Here is a 23,387-nt window from a genome sequence, read left to right as displayed (position 1 = left end):
AGTACGGAGCTACCCACGCGTTTTTTGGTACATGACCGGGGAAACACCTGAATCCTTTGATGCTATTATACGAAGAATAGCCGTAGACGTTACTCTTCCAAGACATACACCTCGAGTACCAGCAACTAATAGACGAAGAGCTTGCAAACTTGACGTCACAAACAGAGTCCTCATGGTTGTTATGTGGCTAAGGCAATACCCGAAACTGTACGTCCTCGCATTCATCTTTAGAATAAGCAAAAGTACCGTTGCTGAAGAAATCTATCATATCGTTCCAATTCTGTTTGTCCGCTATCAAAATTTTATCACATGGCACTCTCTAAGGGTTTGGAGTAACTTTCTGGACACTCTGCCACATTTTTCAAACGCTGTAGGTATGATAGACGCCACGACACACAGAATTCAAAGACCATCTGGCCCAAGACAAGCAGAGTTTTATAGAGGCGACAAGAAATACCACTTTATAAGTACGCAAATAGTAATCGATGCAGACGGATTGATAGTACTACTTGTAGCTGGGTAAGTTTGTAGACTTGTCTAGGTTTAAGATAGTAATGAATGAATGGATGGATGGATGGATGGATGGATGGATGGATGGATGGATGGATGGATGGATGGATGGGTGGGTGGATGGATGGATGGGTGGATGGGTGGGTGGGTGGGTGGATGGATGGATGGATGGATGGATGGATGGATGGATGGATGGATGGATGAGTGAATGAATGAATGATTATGATGGTCATAACGATATGATTTACCCTGACACATTTGTTTACTACTGAAAGATAAATGCATACATTTTTCAGTTTTCCGGGGCGTATGAACGATGCAGAAACATTCAGACGACTTCCTGCTATAGGACACAGGAGAATAAGAAATCTTCCACAACGAGCAAGGCTGCTTGCTGATGGGGGATATGCTAACCGCCCTCCTCTCATTACACCAAGACGTATTGCCCACAACAGAAGACAGCGAGATGCTAACAGGGCCCTGAGATCACTTCGTATCCGAGTGGAGCACACTATTGGTTCTCTTAAAGTATATTCGGCTTCCTCAGACATCTTTCGTCACATGAGACCGTTCCAACCCATCGTAGTAGCAACCTGTGGATTTCTTGCAAATCGAAGGAGACTAATTCTTAGAGGACTGTAGGAAAGAGAATATCAACTCGTTTCTTTACAGACTGATTTCCCCCTAACGATACAATTTGTGGAATATTCGAGAAACTTTGATAACGTTTCGTCAACCTCTTTCTTTCCAAAGACTTTGCTTACAAGTGTAACTTGGATTTTTCATTGTAGATTTGAGAACACTGAAGTATGAAGGCCGATTTACACGGTACAACGTTTGCTTACGAGTGTCGCATGCAATCTGCAAACGTTGTACCGTGTAAATCGGCCTTAACAATTTTAGTTGATATAATACATGTTCGTCAGCAAAAATAATTTGTTTATTTGTTTGTTGAGTATAGACTGATTGTGTACTCATATCAACAAACCATATTTTAGTTCAAAAAGGTCATATAAAACAGTACCAGTTCAGAATATTAAGTAAAAAAATAGTGCTCGTTAAGCAATAGAAAACAAAACATTTACTGAGTTAACCTATATTCTGAGTAGCATGAGTATCAGGCTCTCCGGGAGAGGGGAAAGAGAGAGCCGGCTTCCTTCCCTTCTCTCCCCCTCCCCCTCGGAAGACCTGATACTCAGGCTATATTCCGGGTGGATTAATGAGCGTGGAATATACTGTCGCTAATCCGCTAAATCGGAAATCTCTATTTCAGACCACTTGTTATTCCCTAAAGGATTATTTCTTTATTTAGCGGTTGCAAATGAGAAGACGTATGAATATGGATACAACTAAAACAAAGATTCTTATTATCAAGAGAGCGACACGTGGCCTGTAATGAGCAAAAAATTTGGTTCCTTCAAGATCGTTTTAGTATGAAATCAAATACTTGTAGTTTTTTGGTATGTTTTTTTTGTTTGTTTTCATCAGTTTTTTCTTTTTTTTTCTTCTTTTTTTACTCTAGAGCAGTTTTTGCATGACTGTGGGAAACTCACGGCACGAACACGGTCATGACACGGCAAGGCATACGCCAGACCAATCACATTGTACGAGAATTTACTCTTCATCCAATCAAATGATCGAAGCACGTCTGAGAACACGGCGTGGACACGGTCGCGCCAATGTCACGGTATGTCCGACCAATCACATTGCGCAAAAAAATCCCCCAATCAAAAGTCTAGAAAACATCACGATCGCGGCAAGGCAAGGCACGCATACGGCACCGACTTTTTCACAGTCATATGAAAACTACTCTATGTGCACGCCATCATAGATATGCATCAGTGATGATACTAACTATGATGCCATGCAATGAACTTTAACAACAGCAACAGTACTGATGACTTGCGGTTACTAGTTGGGACGGCGTTGGTGTATTGAATTCGAGAAGGAAACTTGAATAACGTGTAAAAAAAACTTAGCAGCTGTTCTGAAGTTTGGAACGTTAGTTCTTTGTTGGAGTGATAGCAGTCTTCCTTTCACTGTTACACATGTTATTTCATTACTTTTTTTCTAAGAAGCCTGTCTACTATCATCTAGTTTGTTAGGTTTCTTGTTCTTTTACGAACTTGATGGGTACAATGAAGCTATGGGCTTAGCCTAAGCAAACCGCATTTAAGAGAAAATCCGTAGAAAATCTTTTTTTTTTTTTTGCCTTTTACTTTCCCCCTTTTTTACCAAAAAAATATTTATCATAAAATGACTCCGTTTGCTCGCTTAGCCATTTTGCACGCAAAAAGCGTTTTAGGTGGTGATAAGTTATACGAAAATCCCTAATGATTCTTAATTAAATATATTCCAAATGTCGTTTGTTTAAATTGGGGTACAGTAAAAACCCGCGTATAAGAACCTAGGTTTCTTCAAGTTAGCCTAAACAGGTTCTTATATAAATGGTATTTAGTGTTAAATTAGGCTAACTAGGTTCTTTATTAGGTTCTTAACTTTTGTTCAAGAAATAAAATAGTATTTTTGTAGTCTGGTCTTTGTTCTACAATGGACTGTACAGTATTCCAATATTAAATTCATGTACTGTGATTTCATAAAATCAAAGGTTCATCTCAGTTTCATTTTAAGTTGGATTTTTTAATTCAATGAGGACATGTTCTTTACAGTAACCATGTACAGTTATAGTGTTTATAGCATTATTGTGTACAGACTGTGTTATAAATACATTTTTGAAAAGATTGATTCTATTTTTATTTTTTTTATTTTCTAAAAATAAGAACCTGTTTTAGGATTTTAGCCTAAAATGGCTCTTATGTGAAGTGTGCTTAAAAATGAAATTTTAGCCTAACAGGTTCTTAAATTTTAGGTTCTTATACGCGGGTTTTACTGTATTTTAGAATCGCAGTTGATATCATATAAATATTTGATCAGACCTTCTTTCATCAATGGCGTTTTGGCCGAAAGAAGTCTGGACCGATACCAAGTGGTTGACTTAAAGCAAACTTTAATGGATCCTTATATATTTAAATCATTTTTAATTGAATTGAATTTAGATTAAAATTACTGTCTCTTTATTAATCTTCAAGCGCAGTTATTTTAAAACGTCTGTTCATAATTTTTATATTACATGGTTTGCAGATTTTGCATAATTGACAAATTTTACAACAGACCGGATCCACTCCTCCCCCCGCAAAACACTTGTTTTCTCTCTGCAACAAACTAGAATTAAGACAGAGAATTGCTAAGAAAACAATTTTTGCGATTCTTCTGGCTCTGGGTACGAGATTATTTCTTTTGCTCAATTGAATTTGTGTGGCAATATGTTAATTCAGGAAATTGATCTACACCCAGTGCATTCTGGGCATGTAGAAGGCTCGATAGCTGATTGGTCTGTGAAAAGCAGATCCCAGTCTTTCTCCGTGACGTACGAAATGTAGTCTCCGATCATCAAAGAGAGGAGGTCGCACAGCCGTGAAGTCCATCACGCGACAGTCTTGATAAGCTGTTAGAAAAATTAAAAAAATTATTTAAACTTTCTGTTTTATATGAAATTTGAGACAAAAAGATTTTAAAACTTTTTAAATTTACTATTTTTTAGTATTATTGGATTTTATTTGTTATTTATTAATTCATTTAGATATTTTAGATTCATATATATATATATTATATTTACGTAGGCGCAATTCTATTTCCTGGATTAATTGTTGAAAATGTTTGGATTTAAATATGGCATGTTTTACGTACACGGTAAGGCATGCAGTAAAATTGAAATGGCTTCCCATTGCATGCCTTACAATTTAATCGCAACGCTTTGTTAAGGCAATGGTAAGATACGGTAGGCTAAAGCACGGCTACGATTTTATTGTATCGCTTCTCACTTATACAAAAAAACGCTCTAACGCTTAAGACTTTAAAAAGACTCGTATAAATGACTTTGAAAACCACCTTGAATGGGGAATAGTTCGGTTACTCTAATAATTGCCGTCGTAATATATGTTCATATTTATTTTTATTATATAATTACCAATGAAATATCTATTTTTCTCTACTTCGAAAAATTGATATCTTCACACGTGAAAATAACATGTTATTTTCACGTGTGAAAATAACACCATTGCGATGGCTATTCAAAAATACAAGGAAAGAATTGCCTGAAAAAGCCAAAACATACTTCATTGATAATTATATAATAAACAGAATATTACATGGCCGCTTGGAGATACGAAATTTATCTTCTCGTGTTGAAAATCTATCACTCGTTCGCTGCGCTCACTTGTGAAAGATCTTTTCAACACTCGAAGATAAATGTCGTATCTCCGCGCGCCCATGTAATATCCTCTATATCTTTTCCTACCTGTTTTGGGCCAGAAGTCCTTCTGACATTTGATCCAGCGGAACACGACGTCACTTAAGTTCTGTAACGTGACATCACGTGGATTATCACACCATTCTACTTCTGATGGAAAGATAACGAAGCAACAGTTAATAATGTGATCAGATAAAACAACAAATGGCTGCATCGCTAATACTTAGGCTCACGTTAGGCTTACTTAGGCTTACGTTAGGCTCAGTGAATATGGAGAATATTTACCTCGCCGCTCGAAGACTCGCGTCTCGGTAAATATTCCCCAACATTCACTTCGCCTTCGGCGAACAATTGTTAATTATTTGGTTTACCAATAAGCATTTTCTTCACGAAACAAGAATTTTACTAATAAAGCGCGTGGCAGATGTCAACGTTTTCAGTTCAGTCTGGGCATTTTCTACATACCTAAGAATGATTTCCTCCAAATCTCAATGCGTTCTTGGTAGGCTCCGATGGATGAGGCCACTGGGAAGACTTTACAACCCACCAATGGACTTCCCCAAAAGTTCCAGAATTCTCTGATAACTGAACCCAAGGCACAACCTAAAACATTATGGATAAGAAATTATAAATATTGCTCTTTAAAGAGGATCCTAGAAGGGATAAAACGGGAACTGGGATTTGGCTATTTTGTCCTGGGACGAATGGGATTTAGGTCACTTGAAATGGAAAAACATCAAAATGGGAATGGGCAGTTTAAGATTTGGACGTTATAAAGTGTAAAATTTGTAAAACAAATGGGAATAGCATCCCCCCTTTCCCTCGAGGACCCTCTTTAAAACATCAATAAGCCAAGTAAGAATGGAGTGCACCACATGACTGAAAAAGTCTCGAGATATAAATAACAATGAAACAGCCGCCATGTTGGTTGATCTAACAAGAGAAGCTAATGAGGAATGCTTTGTTATCATCGACCCACATTCTATGACGTTACGCGCACCCCAAGAATAATATTGGTAATAACTTTACTTAAATATGGTAATACTAATTAAGGTTGACTTTGAAATATCTCGGCCAAATTACATTTAATGTTAAAATTTATACTCTAAAAAATAAGCATTGATCTAGACATTTTAAAAGTAATATACAATATTCGCGTGAGATCTGTATGAGGTTTAAAACTGCTCCCTTGCGGCTCGCTCTCTTAAATCCTCATACAGATCTCCCGCTCATATTGTATATATTACACAAACTTGTAGCCCTAAGTGGTGCTCACGACCTATTCAGTTAGTCTACCCTCAGTGTCTTACCTGACAACATACAGTCTGCGCTCAAATATTCCTGGACGGTGCAGTTCTCATCCGTCAGTCTCTTCATGGTCTCGCAAAACTTCATCGTCATGACGGGATCCTGAAGCCGAGAGATAATTTCTCTTTTGCAAAGTTCAAAGTGAGAATGAAAACCCTGAATACTACTAGTTACTTTTTCCCGTAGCATCTTGTATAGTGAGCTGACGCTCTTATATTGAAATACTCGTAGTAATGTCTGTACTTGAGAGTTGATGATCATGTTAACAATTGCTTCGATGGCTAACTGGGCTTGCTCTGGTGTAAAATCGTGAATAACCATTTGCCACTGTGAAGGAAGTTAAGGCTAATGTTAAAAATGCGCTTTTATTTCGCTTTCAAAGGTAATGTTCAAAATGCGCTATATAAGTATTAAATGTTATTTATATTATTATTAACAAGCGTACTAGTGTTTTTTCTAGTCACTCTCAATTTAAATTGTTTCTAAGGCATAGGTACTTTTCATTGCTTGAGGACACATTTGATGTTGATCTGACATGTACTTGGTCATTAGTTCGTAAGTGTTCTTGTCATCGTATTCGATAATAACTGAACCTCAGGGACTTTTGTTTTTTTAAACTCCATTGATTATTTTGTGGCCGTTCTCGGTTCACTAGTTATCAGTTTTTACTACTATAACTGTATTAATTTTCCAAGATCATTCTCTATTGATTTATATCGTTAGTCAAAAGGAAATGCCTAGCATGGGACTCCGTTCGCACTTTCCTCTTTGGGTAGCATGTTGGTTCTGTAATTTTCCTTCCTGATTGATACCCAATAAAAGTTGTAAACAATAAAGGTTCCAGAGCATGTCCTGCATATGCCTGGAGTTAAGATGTTTGAATTTGAATTTGAATTTAAAAATAATTTTCTTTAAGACAGTCAGACGTTTTGGTTTATAGGGGGTTAGTGGAGCCAATATGCAGTCAGCTTTCTGTATTCCTATATCACTGTAGTCGCCAGCGAAGGAGGAAAAGCAGAGCAAACGCCGTGGATGATGTTTCGCACGCGTGAAGCATCATCCACAAACCCAAAGAATAAAACGTACCTTTGGTGAGAAAATCTCTTCTCTTGGCGAAGAACACAATCGTGCTAATGTCTTCATGTGTTGCACAATTCCTTCTCGAGTACCTTGTCGGTAAAGAGTTGCCATAACAACAGGCCACCCAACAACTTCGTGGGAAATCATTCGAGTCTCAAGTAGGTTGAATCCAGGAACAATGTCTATAAATGTTTGACATAACAGATAGAGTCTGCCATAAGAAGCAATAGATGATTGATCGTGTGATAACACGGCTCTCTGAATAAGATGTTCACTCTCCGGTAGGGTAACGCATACATATTGTTCTTCTTCTTCCATGGAAAATCCACGCAGCACCTCAGTTCGTAAGGTGTGGTTGATTGCCGAGTGAGTGGTTAAGATTTTGGACAGCGAGAGTTGATGATCTTGATGAAGTTTTCGCTTGCGCCCTCGTTTGGAGGTTTCGGTTGATTTTGCTGGCTTAGATTCCTAAAGAATAATTATAAATTTTAAAAATGAAAAATCATGATGATAGATGATTGATAAAAAAAAAAGCCATTTAATAGGTTTCCTAGAATAAAAAGCTATCGCGGTAGACAAGAGAGGTCTACATGGGGTAAGTCTGTAGGTTTCCATGAAGAGTGTTCCAGTGTTTTAATCCTATCAACCCGGAAAACATTTGCTGAACAACATACTATCTGACCAAAACCTGGTCAATTAATCTTTTGAAAAACGTCAGCTTAGTAATTTAGGCTCGAACAATGATTAATATGCAAAACCTTTCTTGGTCCAATCAAACAAGGGAACTAAGAAGGGGAATTCACAAAAGTTCCTATCCACTACAGCGCTGGTGTTATGGAAAATATGAAGCGCCTGCCAAAGAATCCAGAAAAAATACTTTTCTTTTTTCCTCCAAATTATGCACAATTTCCTTGCCTTATTTTCTGCATTTTCTGTTTCTTCTAAAGAGGTCCCTTCTTGCTTTGGGCTTAGTGTACGTCCTCGATTATGGTTCCTGTCAGGTGTAGCCCTGCGAGCTTGTGGTCTAAAGTGGTCATGCGTTCCTTTTGATTCAAAGTAAATCCCATCATCTTGATGTACCCAGAAGTGTGTGACGGGATAACCATTATTACCTGCGTGACAATGAATTGTTTTATATAGCGTTACATGTGAATAATACATTTATTTTCCGAAGGGATGGGACAAAAAAAAGGATCCTTACCTGTACATTTTCTATGTGACAGAACGCCATTGCAAGACGCATTTGGGCAGGACTGACCAATCTGCCTTTCTCTGACTGTGGAGTAAATGAAATATAAAATAAGATGACAAAGGAGTATGAAATATGGCGTAAATTTGTATTCCTCCCCTATTCCAAGTGACATCAAAATGTTTGAAAAAAACTTAACATATGGACGCATCTACAACAAAAAATGCAGTTGTAAGATCAATCATTTAAAGCTAGTACGCATGAAAGGTGCATATACATGTTATATAGGTTCCCAGAGCCAAACTTCCATTTTGTTTCGTCATTCCCCAGGCTTTTAAGGAATCTAAGAATCGAAAACGACTTTCCGCTTTTTGGAATCACAAAAAGCCCTTCTTCCCTTGGCGGAGAGCGTTGGTTATGGGAACAAAAAAAAGACCATAATCTGTGCGTACCTTTATCGGATATGGCAGGCCGTACCACAATTTTCAGTCCATTTGGTAAAGTACAATCCTTGCTACAGAGAAGAACCCCGACACAAGTTTTCTTGAGGACATATTTGTTGTGGTTGTTGGTGTATTTCATGGCCCACCCTGATATGTGAGCTTGAGCTTCGCGACTATACAGTGAATACCGAAACTTGCAAGAACCATCAACCCACTCGTTAAATTCGTCGTACTCCTCGACTGGCTGTAAAATGGAATTATAATACATACGGTCATTTCATTTAATAGGCTTCTTTGCTTACGAGGAAACTGAATGAAAACTGAAGAGGGGATAGGACTTGGTTCCACTGAAAACTGTTTGGATTTAGTCGTGATTATTCTTAGAAAGAATAAGCGTGACAACTGTAGAAAAATCCTCCTACATGAAAAAACTGATCATGCAATAATAGTTACGCAATTGGTATGAGCATATCAGATATACTCTATTTATGATTACCAATAATTTCTAATTAGTAAGAAATAGTTCAACCCATTTTGAAACACTTACTTGTTGTGAAGAACCCGCCTCTTGGATTTGCGCATGCCCTAATGCGGCGTCCACTGACCGCTCGTGAATGCAGGGGTAGTCATAAGAAGAGTGGTAAATAGGACTCCGGACTGAGTTGTCGGGAAACCAAATGGAAGAGCTAAATGAATCAAGAAATTTTCCAATAAATAATGATGGTATAGAAATGAATGGAGCAGGAAGCACACTTAAAAATAACTGATCAATATACATTCAATATACACTCAATTGTAAAATTAATGTGGTGTTAAAAACATAGAACGTAGGTGAGACCGAAATGGTACATGGGAAGTACTTGGATGCGAGGCTAATAGGGAAAACAAAAGAAATGCCACAAATTCCATCGAGATAAAGTGTCACGTAAGTCCATTTCTTATACCGGCTTACATAGCTGTTTTGTGTTGTTGTTGAGGGAACAATACACCTATAATTCGAATATCAGCATCCAAAAGGGTTACTAACTGGTATACTACTGAAAAAAAATTGATTTAAACGATTGAACATACTGACGCGTAATCCGCTTTGGCCTTGTTAAAACAGGTATCTCTTATATCTCCTCCCCTATGTCGTCATTGGTCGCCAACAATCGGCTCTTTTGTAATAGATGAGGTGCCTACATTATAACTAATACTTATGCTTCAACTTACACCAATCTTGCGGACTTGTGAATCAAAGGAGGAAGACTGGTAACAATAGTATTGCTGCTGTCATCATTATTTGATAACCTGTGAACAACGATTTGATTTAGCATTTCTTATAGCTTTAGCATCTTTACATATTAAGATAGAAAAAGGAAAAAAGAAGGGAAAAAAACCGGGCTACACTTAAGAAATAATACCAACACTATGAAATATTTGGTTGTACCTTTGCTCAGAAAGATAGGCTTTAGCCAATTCATCTTCTGCGAAGGCCAATAAAACTTAATGGTATAAACCCCCAAAAATATATATCAGTTTTTCGCCTGTTTAAACATTATTGTAAATAAATAAATGAAATGGCTCTTCAGTTATTAGTACCATAGGCCTTTTCTGAGTTATATTATCAGGATGCATTGTGGTCTAGCTTTGGTACAAACAACACCATATAAGGTATGATGAACTAAAGATATTTGTACCGAAGCTAGACCACAATGCACCATATTCGCTATCTCAGAAAAGGACTTTTCAATAGTAGTACAAGTGTAGTCACGGGATTTCATTCCAAGATACCCATTATCGCAAATTTAGAGTTGCTTGTTGGTTTTTTCCTGTCGTTATTGAAGATTTCTTTGCCGGCGTTCTTCCTTTCTCAGGAAAAAAAAGGCTAAATTCTCTAGTTCGATTATATTTTAACAGGCTGTTGCCTACATTGAGCACTACTCTAGTGATTGCCCAACGTAGCGAATAACATACAACAACAATCTAAAAACAAAATGACGCTGCGCATGCGCTTTAACTTTAACTGCAAACCGGTTGAATCAACTTTGTTATCAATAAACAAAGGAAAGCAATTATCCATCAACTCGGGCTAATTATCAAAGCCGTTTCTGCTATCCTTTCTTAACTAACCGACAATTTCTTATCAATTTTTCTGTTATTGTGTAAAGCAAGGGTATTGTAAAAGGGCTTGTGGCTAATAATAAATATTGACCTGTTTCTGGTTCTCTGTTACCGAGTAAGCTGTGAAGTATGTACTTATCAGTTATCATTATGAAGCAAGGGAGTAATTATCAAAAGAGCCCGAAGCTATAGATAGTTCAGGCTGACCTGCTAGTGTGACTTAAGGCTCGGCTGGATAGAGACGGCCGTAACTTAAACAGAATGTAGAGTTGTTGAAAGGATAGGAAGGAATGAGGAAAAGAAAAGGAGAAAGACAAAAGAAAGACAGAAAGGAAGCAGGTGACAGAGAGCCAGGAAAGGAACAGAAAAAGCAAGGCATAGCACCTAAAAAGAAAAGGAAAGGAAGAAAGGAAGGAAAGGAAAGGAAAGGAAAGGAAAGGAAAGGAAAGGAAAGGAAAGGAAAGGAAAGGAAAGGAAAGGAAAGGAAAGGAAAGGAAAGGACAGCAAAGGATAGAGAACAGGATTAGAATAGGAAAAAGAAAGAAAATCAGAGAAATGTTTTCTAGCTAGTTAGACCTTAAGTAGCTACAGAAATACGAAAAGGAAGATGATAAAAAGAGAAAACAGTACAAATAAGACTGTACCTGTCAGAAGTGGTAATAATTGATGCAAGAGCATGATTAAACTTGTTTAGTATCTCTCCACCGTTGATATGAATTGGCTCTAAAACAAAAAACAAACGATAAATAAATAAAGAGAGCCAAAGACTTGGCTTCAAGTAAATAGCTTAATGAATAAGAAGCAAAATGGAAAATATTGTACAATGCGACAAATTCCAGTTCGTGCATGTATCGGTTTAAAAAGACAGCGTTTTCAGACAAAGCAGGAAGAATTTAATTCTGCCTTAAGACTGTAGAATAGTTTATTAAAACTAATATTCTGTCTCATGAAGGGAAGAATAAATGAGTTGCCTTTTTGCCAGTTTTCTACTGACAAACTTGATAGTTGATGGCTCCATGACGGGTTACGAAAAACTTGAGCCAAAATGTGCCGAAATTGAAGTTTGCAGCCGGGTATACAAAAACATTAGACAAATGGTCGCTACTAAGATCAGCAATAAAACTGCGTATTCTTCTGCAAAACTTTTAGTGTTTTACGAGTGTTTTGTGATTACACTTGTCATGAACGGAAAGTTTGACAAATCACTCGCCCGCTGCTGACCGATTAAAGACAAAATCCAAACTGGAAATATAAAATTGTTGATTGTTCTTCCTTTTATTAGAGTGCACACCATATTATATCCGTGAAAAATTAGCAAAAAAATTTACAAAATCGTACAAATTAGTGCAAAGGTTTGTAGGTCTAAGGTCTACTGAGGTCTACTAAGCTTTCTAAGTTGTTCAAATTTGTGCAATTTCTTACATTGTTTTAACGGATACATCGTATGCACTCTACTACACTTTTGTTTTCAACACAGTTGCGAGCATGAAATCAAATTTCATGAATTTGCTAAAACAATTTTAGGATTAAAAATATTTGTCTGAAAAAATGAGTTTTGAAGTCAAATAAATCAAAGCAGTGCCGGTCTACAAATTAGCACAGTATGAGAATCGGCAAGAAAAGACCAATAAAAATAACTACTAAATACTAATAAATCAATGAATTTTCTAAAATGATACATCATAAATACAAAGACGATACTTTTTTCTTTATTCTAATAATTATGTCTTACTTGAAGACTCAAGTTCGGGTGTTTTGGGTTTCTCTGTAGCTTGTTCTTCGTTGTTTTCTTCATTGTCTGTTGAGGGCTGTTCTTCTTTTATCGTTATAACGGTTTCAGTGTCTTCCATACTTTCATGGAATCTAAAAAGATCACAACAACAAGTGTTTTGATATACGAGGTTTGAAACTCCTCAAATTATAGTAACGAAAAACGAAAAATAAATGAACTAAAAAAGCGAAAAATTTAGCAATTTGAATTGTTGAAAACTTTTCGAGTCGAAGAAAATTTTTTGTGCCATTTTTTTTTTTTTTTTTAAGTTGAGTTAAAGACTTAAAGATTTAATTTAACAATCACCCGAACTCAAAAGGGCGTCCATAATTTAAAGATTTACTGACAAGTTTATATGATTTTTTAGGTTTATTTAGTATTCGGAGGATTGAAGTCATTTATTTATTTACAAGAAAGTACCAACTAATTACTTATAACCTCAAGGAATAAGTCAAGTTGAAAAAAATTATCCAAAATAAAAGCTTTACCTGAACGAAAACAACCGGGCAACGACCCCATAATCATTAAAAAACAAGGTAAAGTCCCCATAATGAATTAAAAAACAAGTCTTCAAAAATAGATGCAATTTCCTACTTTTATTCAGAGTTAATCTCTCATAGCGTACTATGGATAATATACGTGTTACATTGCGATAGCAATCTAGGGAGCCTGGCATTTCTTCTACATTTTCCCAGACTTTTATTGAAATTGCTTTTGTAGAGATTCAAGGAAGATTTGGTTATCTCGAATCAGATTAAATCGGGCACGCAGTGAACCATTTTCCCTGCTGTGAGCCGATAGGAATAAGTAAATGAAATTACTGGACAATTAGGACCAAATGTTGAAGGGGAGTAATCAAAACAAACCGGCTGGAACGAGTGTGATTTTATTCATTTGATGAAATTCGTACAACCTGGGCTTTAAAAAACCTGCTTGTGAATAAAGAAAAAGTATACTTAGGAAGTCAACTCATGCTAATAGGCAGATTCAGTATTTTTGGTAATTGCTTGAGAAATCTTTTCTCTTTTTTTGTGGTAATGTATCAAACATTACTTTTAGCCTCCTTCCTTGATATGTTGATATTTTTTTCTTTTTTAACAATTCCCCATGTGTGTTTTCATTCCAACGGGGAATTCTAAGTGAAATTAAAATGCTTTAAGTCTGGAAGTAAATATCTAGTAATGATAAAACTAACGCAGTCTATTGGAATAAAGAGTCGCTTAAATCTTTTTCAAGCAAGAGAGCCGACCGCGTTGACAAGCTGACAAGCCGGCGTTTTCGCACACTATATCACAATTCAACTACATAACTGATGCTTTTATCCTTCTAATCCAGTCTCTTCTTGGCTCATCCAAGAGTTAATCTTTAAAACCCCTATCGCTAAAGCACTTGGCTACCACGCTCAAGCCGCTCCCCACAGCTCTACAGAATCCAAACTCATGCGGGCGCATGCGCGGGCACATGCGCACTAGAATGTTGATAGCTAGAATGGTCATAATTGGTATACGAAGCGGAAATTAACCCAGGTACACAGTAATGATTAAACAAGTGCAGTATTGATGAGCGATAAGGGCTTTTAGTCCCTAATACAATATTTGAATATTTAGATGGTGAAATTCTCAAGGCTAATACCTAAATGTGTTATCGTTCAGGGATCAGGGTGGTTGAGTGTAAGCAGTTTGGATGGACGTAAAGACATTCGCGCGTATTGGAGTTCGTGGAGGTAATTTGGAGTCCGGTTGAAGATATCTTTGACATGCAGTCATTAAAGAAAGCTGGGGTGAAGTATCAAACCACGGATGTCTCTCATCAGATTAGCCACCGCGTATCGGTTTTTCACGCAATGAAATGATTAAATGTTGGTGTGAGGACTCTATATCCAACCGAAAATAAAGAAGAAAAAAGGGGGAAAATAACTTAAAGAAGGGGGGAAATAGACAGATAAAACAGAAAACTCTAAGAAACCTGACTGAAAAATTAAGCAATGAAAAGGGAAACTGAAAGAAGGATAAGAAAAAGAAAAAGAAAAAGAAAAAGAAAATAGCAGAATATAGGACACTAACGGAGAAGAAGTAATATATATAACAAAAAAAGTTGCTTTGGCAAATTTGAGCAAGAATAAACGAATTGAAATGATGCGTGCGTTCGAAAGTTTCGTTCAAAATGTTTTAATCATGTTCTAAGCAGCAGTCTGTCCGTTTTTGAAGTTTTCCTTTTCAATGTTCAATTGATGAATATTTAAATCGAATTCATAGCCAGCACTTGCGAGGTCTATGCTACTAGTTCATATTTAATAAGGTGCTGGTTGTTTCATGGGCATGGCTTGTATTAAGAAAGATCATCGAGTTCTTATTAAATCGCGTCACTATCATTCCCTCTGGGGGAAAAAAGGGACAACCCTTTTCGAAAACGTAAGGACAAGCGGAACTTATCCATCTCAAAAAAGGGGGAAGGCAACATACTGTGAAAGGACACGGAAAACCCAAAAATCGCAATGATTTTGACTTTGATTTAAACTGCTTTATTAAAGAATGGAATGCTTTTTGAATTCAAAACTGAGAAAAATATTTTTCAAAAATATATTACTTACTTAAAATATTTCACTTACAGAATGATAGTCTACTTGGTTGACGGTCTCAAATACGTGCAGTTTGACTTGAATTTGCTTCATGGTATAAACTGACCTCTTTCGAGTTGTAAACATGTATTATTCACAGTTTGAAACAGAAGATGCCAGAATAATATCTTTTAACAACAAGACCGATCCCCCACGCCACGTATCGACTAATGATTACTATGTAATAAATAAATAGGTGTTGCCCTCTATTAAACTGCCCATCGTCTATGGTAGTCCGTAAAAGTATTTTTATTTTGGCTGGTAAACAGAATGGAGGAAGGAAAAAAATATATATTCAATATGTAAAAGACTTTTTTTATCAATATGTGCTAAGAGTATGCGTTTTATCTGGGAATGCGCGCGACAATTTTTTAAGGTACTCAATCGAAGGATTTACTGATCATCGTTACGTTTTGCCCGTCACTTTTTGAAAAATGACCTCTCGTCTCTTGCTCATTTGTAAGTGGAACCGGACTCATTTTGTCGTTTGTAGCTTGTGGCTGGTACGAGTAAAGATTACAGAGCGCTCATGAGGCCCGCACGACGATCAAGTAGTCAAAGTCATGTGGAAACACAAGTTCCTGCCTTCATTTTAAAAACCAGCCAAGGCGGACAAAACTTAAAGTCTTGAACTATGGTTAATTACAAGTAAGTACTGACTAATGTACAAGTTATTGCCTTAGCTTTACAAACACATTTAATGCTCATTTAGAAGACATTTTTGTAAATACTTGGGCTGGCTAACGCTAAGCAACGGGACTTAATCCGTGCACTTGTTATTTTATTTCTTTGCTTAAGTTCTTCAAATCTTAGGACTTTTCTCAAAGCTTCAATTTCCGTTGTCCAAATTTTTCAGAAATTTTACCTTCTTCACGACTATTGGGTATCTATTTTCCCAGCAAGAATTAATCACTTCTTCACGACATATATTTTTTCGTTTAATTTTAAAATTAATATTTTGATGCAATTTCACAAGAAAAATTGCAAGAGGTAGATTTTTCGATCACAGTGGAATGTTAATATTTCTATACATTTTTGTTGCAAATAGTTTTGAAAACATTAGGAATGTAAATGACTAACCTCCGTATGAAGTGAAGAGTCGGTTGCTGCGATTCGAGTTGTTTAAGGTCACACGGCCTACTGTGCTAGCAGGAGTGTACTCACTCAGATTAATGTTCCTAGTAACATGACGGCCGTTTTTCTGCAGTTTCCGATGAACCAACAATGGTGAGAACCGTTCTGTTCCATCCCATATGTGCCCGCCTTTCACCTGGAAACTAGACAAACAGAGCACAATTGTCAAGTCACGTGAGTTCATCCCAAATATCCAAAACGGACAATCGCGATATTTACCAAGATTGAACCCAAGATAAATATCGATACAAACTCATATTAACTTTGAATAATCCGCTGAAGATATTTGCTCGGCATTCAGGGCATTTGTGAGTACAGTATGGTGGCTGGAAAGCGGTCAGGGGATCTAGAATCGGCGCTTGTTTGGAAATATTTTGGGGCTTCGGTTTGGCGCCCTAAATGTCTCAATCGATTTATTGCGAGGGCGCCAGTGAGCTTTTGAAATCCCCATCTCTCGTGGAATGGCGCTGAAGCCCCCCCAATGAACAAATGAGAAATCATAGGGAATCAATTATAGCCTGGGAAGGTAACAGATGCTTTTATTGGTAGGAACAAAGCGCGCAAATGCCCAGTAATAGCAATTTAATAACCATCTATTTACCCCTGGTCAACCAAACTCACACACCTCAACAAAGGCCAAACAGCACATCTCTCTCAGACGCAGAATTAGGAGGTTGTAACGGACTAAAATGACCACAAATAGCTATTATGCGAGTGCATTGAAAAATAAACTCCATTGATGAGGTTGTGAGATCCTGTTATTTCCTAATGAGCACGATTCTTCGGCTAAAATGGGAGGAAATATTTTTCGTACATAAAAGAAAAAGGCGAGAGTGAACAAATTAAATAGATCCATCTCGGTAGTTGAACACTCGATAGCTCCACTCGTTCGCTTTACTCTTTCAGGATAACTTTTTGAATAAAACAAAAGACTATCCTATGAATAGGTAGTTTATGGAGAGATTACTTCCGACAAACGATAAAGCTTTGGCCGTGTTTATCTCTTGTGAAGGCAGTGAGAATGTTAAATGCGATAACCAGAACCCTCAATGACTTTCTAACAAAAGACATATCTCAGTGATTACGCCAGAATCTGTAAGGCCGTTTGGACTCAAACGCGGTTTGTCTTAAACCATTCTCTTCTCTGCCGATGAATTTTCAAAGGACAGGGCTGGACTGTTATCGTTTTGAGACTAGGTGGAACGAAAACCAGGTCAAAAGTCTTTACAGGATTGATTTTGTAGTGTACTGTATTCGCCTCGAGTATCGGCTTAAAACTACAGTAATCAGAACTAGGCAATAATGATTGTTTGCTAATGGTCTACGGTTCCCCGTTGAGAAGCTTTGAGAGCTGAAAATGGCCATCTTGAAGCAAAAATAAGTGGACACCGACGATTGTTTTGACTTGTGCTCAACCCGCTTTTTCTTCTTTAATTCCCTGCGTGACGGCAAATTGTAGTTCACTGCTCATTTTGCGGTTGGAAATTCATGCGGTAAACAAAACGACCAGTGTGATTAGACTTGATGGCCGGAATTAGACCGTAGTTGAGTTTCGATCTACTAAAGGAAATAGGCGACTAGGTAAAAAGCTGCTATTAAACTTCGCGACTTAAGAGCAGTGGTAATGTGGATCCACTTAAACAAGCACACATAATTAGTGAAGATTTTCTTTCCATCAGTTTGCTTTTTCTCTTTAAATTTCACCACCTTATTGAACAAACTGACAAAAAGAGAATCAGGAACTTAGGAAAAAAGGGGATGTAAAAGTCGGAGATTGAATCGAAAAACACAATGATTGGTTTTCGGATCTTTTTGTGGTCTAAATTCAGAACTGCTCAATGACGTTAGCGGTGATTTTGCCTTTCACGAGTGTCGCAGGTGCCGTGGGCTCTGTTTGTTTAACTCGCTCATCAGTGAAGTAAAGTAAATTATGCTACTAAAAACCGTGAGAATCAAGTTCGCTAACTCAGAGCGGCTGGTTTAACGGACAAAAATAAAAAGAAGTGTCTTATTTTTTATATCTTCACACCTAAACTTTGATCTATCATATTTCGAATTCACTTTTTTGGTGGAATTTGAGGAACATTTCAGGCAATCGCCAGCTCGGACACTAGTTCAACAGAATTAATGTAACAAAGGATTTGAACTGTTTGTCTATCAAAGCTGTAGTTGTCTCACTAATCCCTCTTCTGACGAAATATTTAGCTCCATATATACGAATCACAAAACGAGTCGAACTACGAAGTATTAAATTGATAATCAGTTAGTCTCTCAAAAATCGACCGATGGTACTTCAATGATAGCAGGCTTGCTTTTCGCGGCTTTAAAGCATTAAGAATATACGAGAAGATTACTACCTAAGATCTCTGCCTTAACATGAACGCGTAAAAGCTTCGCGAATAAACTTGAGAGATTTAAGGGATTGACTATATAAGAACGCGTAACATTATCGGCTTACGACTTTAATTCTGAAGGCGAACACAAGTCTGCCATTATGCACAAACTAGATAATTGAAACTCCTTCACCCCATCAAGACTGTAGCATTTGACTAATCTACATGGAGTAATTGGCATTGTAACTGTGTTTATTTTGAATAAAAGCTCAATTTAACAGCTTCGAGTTAATGAGTAACTGAAAAAAAACTATTGCAGAGGGAAGTTAAAGGTACTGAAAAAATTATAAATTTATCACTCATTTATTGCATGCAAAGAAATCAAGATTTTGCGTCTTTTTTTCCATCCGCAACAAGAAAAAAAATATAGTCACATCATATTACTCATTCTTTCCTTTCATTCTTCCCTCAAAGGCGTCGAAATTCCATCTGAATGTATCTATCTATCTTTTCTATCTGTTTTCATTCCCTGAATCCATTTATATTATTATCTATAAAATATTTGAGATATAACGCGCGCACTGATTGGCTGTCTACCGTGTTTATATCAGAGGACAGAGACACGCTTGCGCGAAATCATTCAAAAAATATTTTATAAAAGCGATATAAAACGTCCACTTGTGTCTATATACTGTGATATAAACACTTTGGGAGCTGTAGAGCACTCGAGAAGTCAAAGAAACACTCGCCTACGCCTCGTTTTTCTCTACGACTTCTCTCTTGCTCTACAGCTCCCATCGTGTTTATATCACAGTTTATAGACACGCGCGCCGTTTTATATTCCTAATATATATCAATAAAATTGTTCACTGAAGTTGTTTATTAGAGGTACAAACTTCGGTGAAATGACTCATTAAATACGATGACTATAATAAAGAAGTGCACGTCCGTATAATATCACAAAATACATTTAGATGCTTCAAGTGTTTATAGTATTGCATATAGAATAAAGTACTGTAACTTAGACATTCAAATAAATGAAATACACGATATGCATTAGCATTTCATAGAAATCAGCTTTTCCGTTTTTCCAGACCAATGAATATTAACGACCTTCATGGGGGCTGTTTACTTCTTGATTAGCTTTATGATATTTCATTTTAAAAGGCCTTTTGATCTACAACTGGATTGCACACAGAGTCTATTGAAGCTCATTTGCGTGGTAGACGTTGTTTTAACGGTCTAAGTGAGCAATAGAAGAATTTCTTGTGAATTCAAAAGTTGACGCGAAACTAGTGTGGTCTTGGAAGACCGTTTTTGATTGGTGAACGGGTGAATACCAAAAAGAAAGATAGAAAGGAAAACTGTCTGTGTGGGTGAGAGGAGAGAGAGAGAAAAGCGAAAGAAAGAAAGAAAGAAAGAAAGAAAGAAAGAGAGAGAAAAGCGAAAGAAAGAAAGAAAGAAAAAGAGAGAGAGAGAAAGAGAGGAATGAATGAATGAATGAATGAATGAATGAATGAATGAATGAATGAATGAATGAATAAAATGGATGGATGGATGGATGGATGGATGGATGGATGGATGGATGGATGGATGGATGGATGGATGGATGGATGGATGGATGGATGAATGAATGAAATTAGCCGGTGCAGGAAATGCAATTGCGATCTTAGCGACTCTCGCAGATATAAAGCTCTCATAATTACAAGTGAAAGACAAATTTCATAAAGTTTAAGATATTGAAAGTTAACTTCCTAGTAGTATATATATAGCCCGCGCAGCAAATCCTGATTGTTGACAGTTGGACACAAGTTATATATAAATGCATAGTTGGGCTTTTGACAGTTTTAAAACTTTAAAGAAATAAGTCAAACGTAAAATCCTGGAAAAAGTAAGAAATTCGTCTACTGAGAATATTTCTTCGTAAGTTCAAACTTGCGAGTAGTGAGATCTTTAGTATCAAGAATGGTATGTGCTGCTACCCCTCCCCCTCTCCCATACAATGTCGCCGGCTTTTGGCTGGACAACAAAGGCAACCCAGTATCAAATGAATCAGCGTTGATATGGGGAGGGAAAACAAGTAATGTCACTTAAGTCATCACTATGACAACGGCTCGTGCTCTTTGATGCCGGTTAAGCTAAAACAACAGCAAATCAAAACTGAACATTCAAAAATAACAGATAAAATTCCTGACATGTTTCGTTTCAAGTCATTGTCAAGTATACCGGCTTCGCCTAGGAAACTCTCCCATAACATGGTCTTATATATTCCTGAATATATACATTTTTAAAGCATGCTCTAAATTATACATAGCAAGGCTAGACGTTTCATCAATGTATGTAACATCTCATGGCATATTATATGATAAATACCATGATACTGGCCATCAGATATTGTATGCGTAGTTTCCGAGTTTCTCTTTAAAATTCTAGTACATCTAAACAAATTTATCATGCATATATGTAGCTCCATTGATATTACATGCGACGGTGAATAGGTGCAACAAAGGCGAATAGGAAATCAAAGCCGGAACTGTTATGTTTCTGAAAATACAAATGGAAACATAACAGTTTGTTTGTTTACTGTGTATCGGTTCAAGGCGAGGATTCTTGTAGTGGGAAGCGTAGTATAAGTAAAGCATGGGCGCCAAAATAATAAACATTTAATGCTAGTGATGTAAACAGTGGGCAAAAAAATCGGCGTATACCCGACAGAGGATTCGAGAAAAAATGTTTTGAATACAAAGAAAAATCGTGATAATCATATTTCTCAAGAATTTCTTTAAATTTTAATGCGTAAAACCATTAGAAAACGCTATTTATGTTGTATCATAGCAACGTTTCACAACAGCGTACATGACACTATTTCCTCATTTTAAAGAACAAGGAAGTTGGGACCTTTTTCTTTCAATTGTTTTTCTTTTCTTTTCATTACTAGTGCTATGAAGCTATGGCTAAATATATTGGTTAACTAATTCTTTCTTTCTCAAGACAGAGCCTTTTCTGAAGACAAGTGTAATCCCGGTTGAATTGAATATTGAGACAGCTATGTGCAGTATCAGGACAACAAACGTTTATTTCGTAGACTGGGAAACTACGAGTAAAGATTTCCTCAAAGGAATCAAGTTCACCACAACACAGAGAGATATCAAAGTGCATGTCTTCTGCAACAAGAAGACACCTAAGGAAGACCTTCCACCAAACTATGAATGGATAGTGATACATCCAACCCTGACATCCTCTGCTGAAGCTTCATGGACAGCACTCATTACATATGTACTTCATTTTTATACGCATCTTGCCTGCCATTGCACAGATTCAAAGTGCAAGATATGGCAACATCCACATGTTCATACAAAATACAAGTCTCATGTTGTTTGTGGAGATGAAGCACGATATGAGGAACTCGAAGCCATACTAAAATACAACAAGATACCCATCAAGACTTTGCATGTTGGTGAGAAGACTTTATTGGATGTTTTCCCTTATACTTGTGGTCAATGTAAAATTATTTTCAAGACAAAAGGTGAGGCAACAAACCATGATTTGCATCATCACAACTTCCTGTGTACAAATCCGCGATGCGAGAAAAGCAAGAGGCAAAATGGTTTCTTTTTGAAAAAAGAACTCGTGGAGCATTTGAAAGGTCAGAGACGCTGTGAATTCTGCCCTGACAAGACATACTGCACTGAAAAACAGCTGGAAGAACACTTGAAAAAGGTACATAAAAAATGTGACTGTCCCTGTGAGGAATTCTTTGAAACGTCTGACGATTACATGGAACATTTCTATAGCAACCTCCCTTTACCATGCCTCGAGGATCCCGCATGTGAAGAACGTTTCCCCAACATTGAGCATCAAGCATTCCATCACAAGCAGGTCCATGGTTCGACTTATCCATATTACTGCATGGCTTGCTATAAGAATAACTACTTAGTATGTTGTAAGACTGCAGAGAAACTTCTAGATCATGTCGAGGAAGAAAAACACACGGATCAGGAGTTCTCATTTGCGCAAATTCCGATAGGGATCGCACTATCGGGTAACGCAAACAAGTTATCCCTCTAGATAGCTTGAAGAATTGTCTTGAAGAACTGAACTGCATTACGTACAACCTTAGCCTCATTACGAAACATACGAAGATCGGTGAAGATTGGCTTAACATGTATCTGAAACATAAGTTACTATTCTGTACAGTCTGCAGTAACTACCAGGGCAAAAAGGAAAAAAAAAACCTCCAAGAAAAAAAACAAAAACAAAAAAACAAAAAAACAAACGGGAATACTACCAGAAATGAACAAGCGAACAATCAAATGGCGCACAAAGGTTTGGCTGCCTAGAAAACTAGAAATATAAAAATTCCGTATGCAGAATTTAAAGACGCAAAGACGGAAATCTATGAAAGTTATGCATTGTGCAAACGCGAAAAGGAGAACTAGCAGATGTATGACTTTGAAACGATTTGTGGATAATAAAATAGCAAGTTTTATTGAAAAATAAGTTTTTTACTGAGCCATGAATATTTCCCGGCTTTTACCAACACAAGTTAATAACATTTTTCAAAGCAAGTTCATGCACAAAATTCTTTTC

At 37.0% G+C, this 23,387-nt stretch overlaps 2 protein-coding genes across 2 annotated transcripts; one reads left to right on the top strand and one right to left on the bottom strand.

Moving 5' to 3' along the window:
* Positions 1-3,831: 3,831 nt before the first annotated feature.
* On the bottom strand, positions 3,832-16,542 carry LOC116294159 (uncharacterized). The gene is made up of 13 exons (XM_031701714.2): positions 16,411-16,542; positions 12,675-12,805; positions 11,587-11,665; positions 10,052-10,129; positions 9,387-9,525; positions 8,849-9,083; positions 8,409-8,483; positions 8,123-8,319; positions 7,214-7,675; positions 6,130-6,454; positions 5,285-5,422; positions 4,868-4,969; positions 3,832-4,015 (listed from the first exon to the last, which is right to left on the bottom strand). Exons 2-13 carry the CDS (start codon positions 12,790-12,792, stop codon positions 3,855-3,857), a joined length of 2,109 nt encoding a protein of 702 aa, XP_031557574.1. The 5' UTR covers positions 12,793-12,805; positions 16,411-16,542; the 3' UTR covers positions 3,832-3,854.
* On the top strand, positions 15,732-23,079 carry LOC116294185 (uncharacterized). The gene is made up of 2 exons (XM_031701738.2): positions 15,732-15,978; positions 21,789-23,079. The coding sequence occupies exon 2, from the start codon at positions 21,846-21,848 to the stop codon at positions 22,863-22,865; it is 1,020 nt and encodes a 339-aa protein (XP_031557598.1). The 5' UTR covers positions 15,732-15,978; positions 21,789-21,845; the 3' UTR covers positions 22,866-23,079.
* The last annotated feature ends 308 nt before the right edge of the window (positions 23,080-23,387 follow it).

This window comes from Actinia tenebrosa, unplaced genomic scaffold (assembly GCF_029948245.1).
Source record: "Actinia tenebrosa isolate PJP-AT-01 unplaced genomic scaffold, QUT_ActTen_1.0 PGA_scaffold0__85_contigs__length_37466705, whole genome shotgun sequence".
NCBI lineage: Eukaryota > Metazoa > Cnidaria > Anthozoa > Actiniaria > Actiniidae > Actinia > Actinia tenebrosa.
Note: the sequence above shows the minus strand (reverse complement) of the source record. Positions and strands in the feature narration are given on the sequence as shown.